This window comes from Delphinapterus leucas, chromosome 14, assembly GCF_059928025.1.
Source record: "Delphinapterus leucas isolate spDelLeu-1000000601 "Yukka" chromosome 14, BTC_Dleu_Yukka2, whole genome shotgun sequence".
Lineage (NCBI taxonomy): Eukaryota > Metazoa > Chordata > Mammalia > Artiodactyla > Monodontidae > Delphinapterus > Delphinapterus leucas.
This window is the reverse complement of record NC_143142.1, coordinates 25,678,626-25,688,548: the sequence shown is the minus strand read 5'-3', so window position 1 is coordinate 25,688,548 and position 9,923 is coordinate 25,678,626. Positions and strand designations below refer to the sequence as shown.

At 57.8% G+C, this 9,923-nt stretch overlaps 2 protein-coding genes across 2 annotated transcripts; both read right to left on the bottom strand.

The window, feature by feature from the left end:
• Window positions 1-2,353: 2,353 nt before the first annotated feature.
• On the bottom strand, window positions 2,354-7,058 carry ZNF70 (zinc finger protein 70). Its single transcript, XM_089894800.1, has 2 exons — window positions 4,747-7,058; window positions 2,354-4,030 (listed from the first exon to the last, which is right to left on the bottom strand). Exon 2 carries the CDS (start codon window positions 3,965-3,967, stop codon window positions 2,633-2,635), a length of 1,335 nt encoding a protein of 444 aa, XP_089750926.1. The 5' UTR covers window positions 3,968-4,030; window positions 4,747-7,058; the 3' UTR covers window positions 2,354-2,632.
• A 1,196-nt stretch (window positions 7,059-8,254) lies between these two features.
• Window positions 8,255-9,772, bottom strand: VPREB3 (V-set pre-B cell surrogate light chain 3). The gene is made up of 2 exons (XM_022551303.2): window positions 9,653-9,772; window positions 8,255-8,905 (listed from the first exon to the last, which is right to left on the bottom strand). The coding sequence occupies exons 1-2, from the start codon at window positions 9,699-9,701 to the stop codon at window positions 8,589-8,591; spliced, it is 366 nt and encodes a 121-aa protein (XP_022407011.1). The 5' UTR covers window positions 9,702-9,772; the 3' UTR covers window positions 8,255-8,588.
• Between the last annotated feature and the right edge of the window lie 151 nt (window positions 9,773-9,923).

Sequence of the window (9,923 nt, the reverse complement as noted above, 5' to 3'; positions counted from 1 at the left end):
CCAGGAAGATCCCACATGTCGCGGAGCGGCTGGGCCCGTGAGCCATGGCCGCTGAGCCTGCGTGTCTGGAGCCTGTGCTCCGCAACGGGAGAGGCCACAACAGTGAGAGGCCCGTGTACCACAAAAAATAAAAATTAAAAAAATAAAAAAATAAAAATACATAAGAAATCAGTGAAAGAATTTGAACTGAAAGAACAAGGTTCTGCTCACACTTCCTACAAAGAAAGTACCTGCCTGGTCTGACCATGGTTTTGTGAGAGTCTGTCAACCCTTCAGAAAGGGGGTCTTAATCTCCATGTTACATAGTCAAAAGGAAGAAAGGAGAATGTGGAGGAGGAAGAGAAAAAGTGCATATTCAAAAATGTGAGAACAGCATAAATGAGCTGAGAAGCTGGGCGTGAGTGGGGTGCATCTGGGCGTGGTGGGAACACCGAGACGCTTGCTCGCGCGGGTAACCCAGGCTGGCTAAAATGGGGGTTTACGTGCAGAACACCCCTGAAGGTTGGTTTTAAGGAGAGTGGTGACATGTGCAAAGTGATGCCTGAAAAAAAAAAATTTGGCTGGTGCACAGTGTGCAGCGACAGACATCAAAGGTAGGAAGCAGACAACTGGCCAAGGCTGAGGCCGAATGCGGGGACAGCAGGGGGTGAGGAGGTAGATCTTGGGGGGGGTAATGTCCCACCTGCACTGAGCAGGGGTGTCAGTACTCTCACTGGTGACCGAAGACCATCCGTGCAGGCTGCCTGCAGACAGTGTCTGGCACTGCCCAGTCGGGCTGGTCCACCTGCTCATGCAGAGGCTCTGCTGGGGCCTGGAGAGCTGGTTCAATGCTCCACAGACTCACAGAGCAGAGAGGAGCTGGACAGAGCCGATCTTCCCAGCCCAACAGACCTGTCGTTTTAACATCTCTGGCCTACCAAGTTCCACTTAAGAAGTAACCACTATGGCTTTCCCATTTTCATTCATCTAAACTATACACAGCTGCCCAGCTGAGCTTCTCATAAGCTGAAATAACTAGTGTGACCATGATGGGTTCGTGGGATTTCAGCCAGAGACTCAGAAAGCTTCAAAATAGCTCTGACTGCGTCCTCCCCACACTAGCTCTGAGGAGCCCGGGGAGCCAGAACTAAAGATCCTCGTGGACACACAAAGGCCTGGGACAAACGCTTACCAACCAGCCAGACACGGCACTGCCTGAGCCCATCCCTGGGGTGGTGGGCAGAGGTCTGAGACAGGATGGCCACCTTCAAGCTCTGCTCTGGACGATGCCATCTGGGAGATGCTGGGGCTGCCTGGGAGCCAGCATGGGCTCACAGCCTGCTATGCAGGGGAACCTTCTAATCACCTGGGGAGCTTTAAAAACATGCCACTGTCGGAGCCCCACCTCTGGGGATGCCCAACTGAACTGGTCAGGGCAGGACGCAGACAATGGTCCTCGTTAAACAACCCCCAGTGGGGAGGACAGAGAGAAGGACAGGACGCAGACACACTGCCGCTGCGGGGACAGCGTGCAGGAAGTGTCCTGTCCAGGTCGCCGCACCCAGGACACAAGCTGGAGGGAGGGAGGGAGGGAAAGCCTGGCTGAAAGGGGGGGCCCTGCCATGTCGGGAACCAGACAGGGATGCACCTCCCCTGCAGGTGGGGCAGCGGTCACTGTGGGTCTCCAGCCTCAATCGCCAGCCGACAAAGCACGTTCATGCATGGTCCCACTCTGAACAGGAGCCTTGCACCAGCCCTTAGGGGAATGTGGCCAGTCCCAATATGCCCACCTCACGGAGGGGTCATGAGGGAGGGGCCATAACTGGAACTTGAACCCAGACCTGACCGAATCACCTTCTATCCCCTTGCACTGGAGGGTGGAGGGGAGGCTGCAAAGCACCGACCAGAGACGGGCCCCGATGATGTCCAAGGCATGCTGTGGTTGGGGCCCTAGGTCTGGTGGAGGGTTACCCCCAGGTGGGCAGTGAGCCTTTGCCCGGGCTGGGCTAGAGCCAGGCTGCACCGTCTGCCGGCCTCCAGGACCACGCCTCCACCTCCTGGAAGAGCTGCCAGCCAGAACCGCCCTCAGCTAACCCACGTCGAGGGCTGAGAGAGCACAAGGGGGCCTCACCCCCACACCCAGGATGAGTCCTCCAGACCCTCCCTCTGCTCTGTCACCTGAGCTGGCCGTCCCCACCAGTGCCCGAGGTGGGCTGCTGACGCGTCTACTTTGGATCCATTTTCCTTCAGTTGATTGGACCGCGAACATGGTTACTTCTTCTAAAAGTGCCTGATGTTAGAGCTCATCTGACATTTTCATGGGTTTAACTCCACTTTCTCCCTCTGACGTTTATTCTTCTTCTGGATTCTGGAAAAAGCGAATAGAGGGCAAAACTAAACCCCATTGGGTCACAGGTGAGCACGAGACAACTGAGAGCCAGCTGTGCCCTGGCGCCCCGGCCCTTGGCCTCCCTCCCCACCCTACCCAGTCCCCCTGCTGGGCCAGGGCCGCAGACAGGGGGCCGGACCCTGCCACCAGGGTGGGCGGGCATTTCCAGGAGGCACTGGTCTGGGGAGGCGGGCAGGCCTCACAGATGAGCGGGGGGCCAGGCTCCAGCTGGCAGAGGCGCGGGCCGCGGGGCCAGCCCCTCCTCTAGAGCTTGTCCCCCGCATGGACCTTCTGGTGGCGGATGAGGTGCGAGCTGCCCCGGAAGGCCTTGCCGCAGCGGTTGCACTCGTAGGGCCTCTCCCGCGTGTGGGTCTTGTAGTGCTCGATGAGGGCCGAGCGGTGCCGGAAGGCCTTGCCGCACTCATTACACACGTAGGGCTTCCGGCCTGTGTGGATGCGCTGGTGCTGGATGAGGGCCGAGCTGTGGCAGAAGGCCTTGCCGCACTGGCCACACTCGTAGGGCTTTTCGCCGGTGTGGATGCGCTGGTGCTCGATGAGCGAGGAGCTCTGGCTGAAGGCCTTGCCGCACTTGTGGCACTTGTAAGGCTTCTCGCCCGTGTGCGTCTTGCGGTGCTCGATGAGGTTGGAGCTCTGGCTGAAGGCCTTCCCGCACTCCTCGCATGCATACGGCTTCTTGCCTGTGTGGATCCTCTGGTGCCGGATGAGGTGGGACCGGTGGCAGAAGGCCTTCCCACAGAGCTCGCACTCGTGCGGTTTCTTCAGCGTGTGGATCTTCCGGTGCTGGCTCAGGCCCGAACTCTGGTTGAAGGATTTCCCACACTCCTTACATTGATAGGGCTTCTCCCCGGTGTGGATGCGCTCGTGCTTCCGGAGGCTCGAGCTCCGACTGAAGTCCTTGCCGCACTCCCTGCACGCGTACGGCCTCTTCCCGGTGTGGGTCTTCTGGTGTTGCGCGAGTGCAGAGCTCTGGCGGAAGGCCTTGCCGCACTCCCTGCACTCGTAGGGCTTCTCCCCCGTGTGGATGGCCTGGTGCCGCAGCAGGTGCGAGCTCTGGCTGAAGGCCTTGCCACACTCACAGCACTCGTAGGGCTTCTCCCCCGTGTGGATCACCAGGTGCCTGAGCAGGTGTGAGCTCTGGCTGAAGGCCTTGCCGCACTCGCGACACGCGTAGGGCTTGGCTGGCTGTGCAGTCCTGTGAGGCCCCTCGGGTCCCGAGTCCCCCCTGCCCGCCGTCTCCCCATCGGGCTTACCAGACGCTTCCTCGCTGTGGGTTATCTGGCACATACTCAGGTCTGATTTCTGGAGGAAGGTTGGGCTGGACGGCTCATCGTCCTGGGGTCTGTCTCCTGGGGGGATGCTCTGATGCTGGACAGGGCTTGAGCACAGACTGATATTCCCCTCATAATCGTCCTGCTCCCCCAGAGGGATCTCCTTGTAGATGACAGCCATCTGTGCTAAACCCCTTTCCTGAAGAAAAGGGCCCCCCGGGTCCTCCTCCGGGAAAAGGTTTGTCTGCATCTCCAACCCATCCTCAAACACGAAGGCCTCACCCAGCTTGGCTGCTGGGGGAATCTCCATTGTGTGTCCGGGCTCACCCCTAGTGACTGTTTCTCTTTGGGACACACTTACTGCTCTCAGATTCTGAAAAGAAAACAAGAGACACTGTCAAGTCAGCAAGTCAAGCACCTAGTAGGTGCCAGAGTCTAAGGCAGATATAACCAAAGACACAATCTTGCCCTTGAGATGGTCCTTACTGAGTAAGAGACAAGTCTGACTTACCAGAAACAACTGCAAGGAAGACAGACAGACAGACAATGACACACTGTGGTGTCCAGACTCTAAAGGCTCAGGGTTTCCAGAAAGGTGGGCAAGGACAGGAAGTGGAGCCATTCTGAAAAAGGGGCAAGACTCCAGCTACCAGAGGAGGTTGGGGCTGGGGTCTTGTTGGGAAAGAGAGAGCACACACCCGCCTCCTACCATCGGTCGGCTGCAGGCCTCCAGCCCAGAGCCCCAGCCGGAGCCCTGGGAGTCAGCCCTTCTCATTCCCGCCGGCACACCCCGTCCTGTCCACTTCCCGTTTTTACTGAAGGGGTCTCTCCCTCTCTCCTCGCTGCCACTGGGCAGCTCAGGCCTCCGTGTGACTCGCCTCCCCGCTGGCTGCCTACCTCCAGCTTCCCCCCTCCCCCCAGCCCGTTCTCTACGTGGAGGCCAAGGTCAAATGCCCAAAACACAGTCCTGATCGTGGCATCCCCCTTCTCAGGAGCTTGCAGCAGCCCAAGTCCTCCACACCCGGCCATGTGGCCCTGTCGCCTGCTTCTCCTTCCACACACCCCCAAACTTCCAGCTCCACCACTCACACATGCTGCTGTTTCCTCCTCCTGACTGGTCCCCACTCTTCTCACATGGCCACTTGCTCATCCTTCCAGACTCAGTTCAAATGTCCCCTCTTCCCTGCACCCTCAGACTCTGACAATCTTGGGCACGTGGCCTTGGTGACCGTGGAGCACGGAGCATATGTCCATCACAGCACTCACCACCTGGAAGGCAAATGTCATGGCAGGACTTTCCCCACCACCACCTGCGAGCTCCCCAAGGGCAAATCCGGGGCTCCTCCATATTGGAATCCCCAGCTCCCAGCACAGCCACTCAATCATTACACACAATTTATTGAATAAATAAATGATTGAATGGAGGAAAAGTTATTTGTGTTTGTGTTAGAACTGCTTACCACACTTTTATTTTATTTTGCCGAAAGTACTCTTTATTCAAATAAGTCAATTATCTGGGAGATATGAATAAATGAAACATACAAAAGCAGAGCTGCTCCGGTCGAAGGGGGTATTTTCAGAGGGACAAGGAAGGAGGCTAGAACACCCCACTCAGCCCCCCAACCCACTGTGGGGGCCCAGAGGGAGCCCCGCAGGACCCCATCCACAAACTGCTATGCAACCTCCAGGGAAACTCTTCAGGTACCATAATGATGACAACTCGAGTTTACTGAGCAACTACTGTGTGCAAGGCACAGCTAGACCTTTTACAAGCATATCTCATGTACTCCTCAGGACTCCATACAAAGGTACTATCATCCTTACACTGAAGTCAGAGAGGAACTGCCTCAAAAAGACATACTAAATTAATCAGAATAGTCATGATGGAAATCATTCCTATTTGGAATATTTTTTAAATGAATTTTCAGCCAGTAGAAAGGCCAGGTGTGAAAAAAAGCACAGAACTGCAATATCCTCAAGAAGCCTGTGTCAGACTGCCCTGGTGGTGCAGTGGTTGAGAATCCACCTGCCAATGCAGGGGTCGTAGGTTCAAGCCCTGGTCCGGGAAGATCCCACATGCAGCAGAGCAACTAAGCCCGTGTGCCACAACTACTGAAGCCCCCACGCCACAACTACTGAAGCGCTCGTGCCTAGAGCCCGTGCTCCGCAACAAAAGGAGCCACCGCAATGAGAGGCCAGTGCACCTCAACGAAGAGTAGCCCCCACTCGCGGCAACTAGAGAAAGCCCGTGCACAGCAACAAAGACCCAATGCAGCCAAAAATAAATAAATAAATAAATAATTTTTTTTTAAAAAAAGCCTGTGATCACTCCCACTCCTCTTCACAGCCACGGTCTCCACTCCCCCCCGCCTCACCCGACCTCCTCAAACCTCACGTCCCATTTTCACCCTGGTCCACCCCTTCCCCATCTAGCTTAGACTACAGTGGGTCTAACTATGGGCATCACTTCAACCAGCTCGCTGACCAGCATCACATTCCTCACCTCCCTGCCCTGCCACTAACTACCCACCTCCTCTGCCAGCTCCTCCTAAGATGCTGAATGTTGCCAAGGAAAATCATACGACTGTGTCTGGCACGGAGACAAACTTCAAGTTTCCAATTTCAGCTGGGACTTCAGCTCCAGCATCTAATGACCTCCTTACAGCCAAGCCCTCTCTTCTGGATCCTCACTTCCTCCCCCCTCTGGAAGGCCTCTCCAAGACATCCCTCTCAAAACCCTTCATTTCAGAGACTGCAAACTGGCACTCTGGGGATCCTGCCACAGACACGTTGTGTTTGACTCTCAAAGAGTCAGGCTTTTCCTTTTTGTTTGACTTAGCTGCCAATATTTAAAACTCAGTAGGTTTTCTCATGAAAAACTGGACGATGTGACAATACGAGCCCACCCTTCACTAACCCACCTTGCTGGCCAACCTACCCCACTCCCACGCCCCACTTCATCCCCTTGGTTTCTTTTCCCCCCCTAATTTTCATGCCCTCTGACCCCTCTTTCTCTGTATCTGGATATTGTGCCTCCACCCACCTGCTAAATCCTGGTGTTTCCGAGGTTCCCTCCTCGGGGGTTTTCCATTCCCACTATGTACCAGCTACACGCTGAAGTCTCCACTGTGTTGAAAAAGTTAGCGATACTTTATCTGTGACCAACGATGTTTTAAATATTTTGGCACCGAAAATCCAAAGGTCTGGAACCCCACACTTCCCACCTCTCTCTGGCCTTCCCCGGCTCCTCCTGCCTCCGTCACTCCATCCTCCTGGGACCCCCCCAGGGCCTGGGCACCCGGCCGACCCTCGGGCCAGTCAGGGCTTCCTGGCTGGAGGCCAGCGAGCGGCCGCGGACCCGCACCTGCTTCCACGGGCGGGGGCCGCCCACACCTGCGCCACCGGAGGGAGAGGTGGCCACACTGGCTGCTGCGGAGCCACTCACCTAGGCCGGGGCGGGGCCGCTCACCTGAGCGGGGGCGGGGCCGCGGGCGAGCAGGGCGGGGCCGCACCTGAGCCGCTCCTGCCCGCGGCCGTGGCCTCGCTCGGCTGCGGCTGCTGACGCGAAGCCCGAGGCGGCCCGAGAGCCCGAGCCCCGCCCCCTCCCCGGCACTTCCGGGACCGCTCTAGGCTGCGCGGAGGCCAGTGTCTCGCTGGTCCCGCCGCGCAGTATGGGTCTGCGCCTGGATTCCGGGATCCGGGTCGCAGGACTGGGGTCGGGAGGGGCCGTCCAGTCGACTCAGGGCTCCGGGCCGTCCCCGAGCGCGTCCCGGCTGGGCGGACGTTGGCGGGAGCGCAGAGGAGGAAACTGAGGCCGGGAGGGGCGGCCGGCTCCTGGGCACCTGTCCTGGGGGTGGGGCCGGCCAGAGGCCTTGAGGCGGCTGTGTCCCCGGGAGAAGGGCAGGTGCGCTCAGGGCTGCGGAGCCCGTTACCCCGCGCAGGCCCGGGGTCCTGCTGCGATTCCCCCTCCCTTCCTGGGGAGCTCTGGTCCTGCTTGCTCACCTCGTCCCCGCAGAGACAAATGAGGAGAGCCCGGAGAGGGCCCAGGAGATGGCTGGGAGCCTAGGCGGGACCCTCTGTGGACCCCACCTCTGCATCTGAGGGATGGCCTCCGTTCAGGTGGCGCCTCTTAGGGGAACCGGGAGGGAAGCGGGGTGTGTTCTTCAGCCCCCGACCCCCCTCCCAGAGCTCACTTCTGCTTCTGGTGGCAAGACTTGCCCCTCTACCCAAGGATGGCTGCTGCCCATTCTCCCCCTGCCATCTGCCCACCTGTCTTCAGCACCTTCCGTCCTGGCCCTCAGGTGCCTCCTAGCCCCATCCAGGAGTAGGCAGGGGCTCCTAGGGACCCAGTCCACTGACCCTGTGTGTGTTGGACCACAACCAGCCATGCAGAGCTGGGACCAGCAAGGGCTGGTTATTTTTTCTCTCACTCCAGTTCCTCCAGTCACAGGAAGGCAAGAGCCACCATTCTGAGCCCCCTGGGGGCTGGTAGGGAGGTGGGGCCCCACCCAAGGGTCTCAGGTGCTTCCCCTTCTGCAAAAATCCCCAGAATCCCTACCCCCACACTCCCACACCCAGACCAACCACAGTCACTTTTTCTTTTTTGTTTTTATTTTTTTTATTGAGCTTTCTTTTCTTTTTTTTAACATCTTTATTGGGGTATAATTGCTTTACAATGGTGTGTTAGTTTCTGCTTTATAACAAAGTGAATCAGTTATACATATACATATGTTCCCATATCTCTTCCCTCTTGCGTCTCACAGTCACTTTTTCAGCCAGGATCTCATGGCCCTCCGAATAGTTATTGTTGACATGTTGATTATTAACCCATTTTACAAAGGAGGAAAATCAAGGCTCAGAGAAAGGGAGGGTCCCAAGGTCAGGAGCATAAGTGGGAAGCAGACAGAAGGCACTCATCCCACACCCCACCCCTAGGGTATGTAGCCCACGGAGCAGTAATAATCTGCAGCGTCTTCAGGCTGCACGGGGCTGATGGTCAGGATGCAGGCATTATGGGCTGCATCCGTGACTGCCGAGAAGCGGTCAGGGATGTCAGGGGGGCGGTGGTTGTCCTCCTCTGAGCGGTAGTGGAGGAGAAAGCGGGGGGCACTGCCTGCCCGCTGCTGATACCAAGACACGCCGTAGTCCCCGACGGTGGCATGGCGGGGGCTGAGCATGCAGGAGAGTTGGGCCACTTGGCCTGGGAAGACTAGCAGTGTGTCCGGCTGGGTGAGGGTTGGCTGGGAGGCTGAGAGAGACAGACACACTCAGGTCTTGCCTGGGCCCCTTCCTTCCTGCCCCTGCCCCACAAAGTCTTGGTCAGACTCCCAGGAGAATCCTCTCCCAAAAGCTCACAGCCCAGTGCCATGGGATCGTCACTGGGTAGGGCACAGAGCTGGCGACCCCTAAGCCCCCATTAGTGTCATGTTCCCAAGGAGCCATGTTCAGCTAAGGATCTAGAGTTCAGAGGGTGTGCTGGTGGTCTCTGGGCTGCCCATCCTCATGCCTTGCCCTGCAGACCCCTATCACTTTGGTCACACTGGCTTCTCCAAACCCTGGCTACAGACTGATGACCCCCAAGAAGCCTCCGGGGCTGTTACTACCCATTGGCTCAGCCTCCGGCCACTGGCTGCTGAAGACCTTCTCAGAGTTAGCTTGTCCCTGAGGCCCTGTGGGGTAGGAACCAGCCCACACCAGCTTCCCCTCTGAAAAACTCAAAAGGTGATGAGTCTCTGAGACCCCCAAGAGTCAGAGTCCAAAGGGACCCTAGCAATCTGGTCATTCACAAATGGGGAAACTGAGGCCCACACAGAGAAGTGACTTGCCTCAAGTCTGGGGCAGGGCCACCTGTGGCCAGTTCTCCTCTCCACCTCAAGGACCCTTCCAAAACCTTCCCCACTGACCACATGGATTTGCTTCCTTACAGGGGGCTTCCAGAGCCAGTGTGCTGTCTCCCACTCCACCCCTGGGTGAGCAAGGCCCAGGGAGGGCTCACCTGCTAGGAGGACCCCAGTCAGAAGGAGGGCCAGATGCTGACAGGCCATGGCCAGAGGCAGGGAGGCAGGTGGGAGTCGCTTGTTGGGCTTGCACTGGGTGTGCTCCAGGTGCTTCAGGGCACACTGGGGAGGCTGCTGGACCATGACAGGGCATGCAAATCAGCCCACTGACACGGTGGGAGGGTGGTGCTGGGGCCCAGCAGCCAGACCTTATCTTCCCAAACGTCAGCATCCCGGCCCCACAGGGCCTTCTTGAGAACAGAAGCCCAG

Bases quoted from the DNA above. Each gene is read 5' to 3' on its own strand.
- ZNF70 (XM_089894800.1), bottom strand. From the start codon at position 3,967: ATGGAGATTCCCCCAGCAGCCAAGCTGGGTGAGGCCTTCGTGTTTGAG.
- VPREB3 (XM_022551303.2), bottom strand. From the start codon at position 9,701: ATGGCCTGTCAGCATCTGGCCCTCCTTCTGACTGGGGTCCTCCTAGCA. The intron at 8,906-9,652 runs GTGAGCCCTCCC...TGTCTCTCTCAG, and splicing joins GACTGGGGTCCTCCTAGCAG to CCTCCCAGCCAACCCTCACC.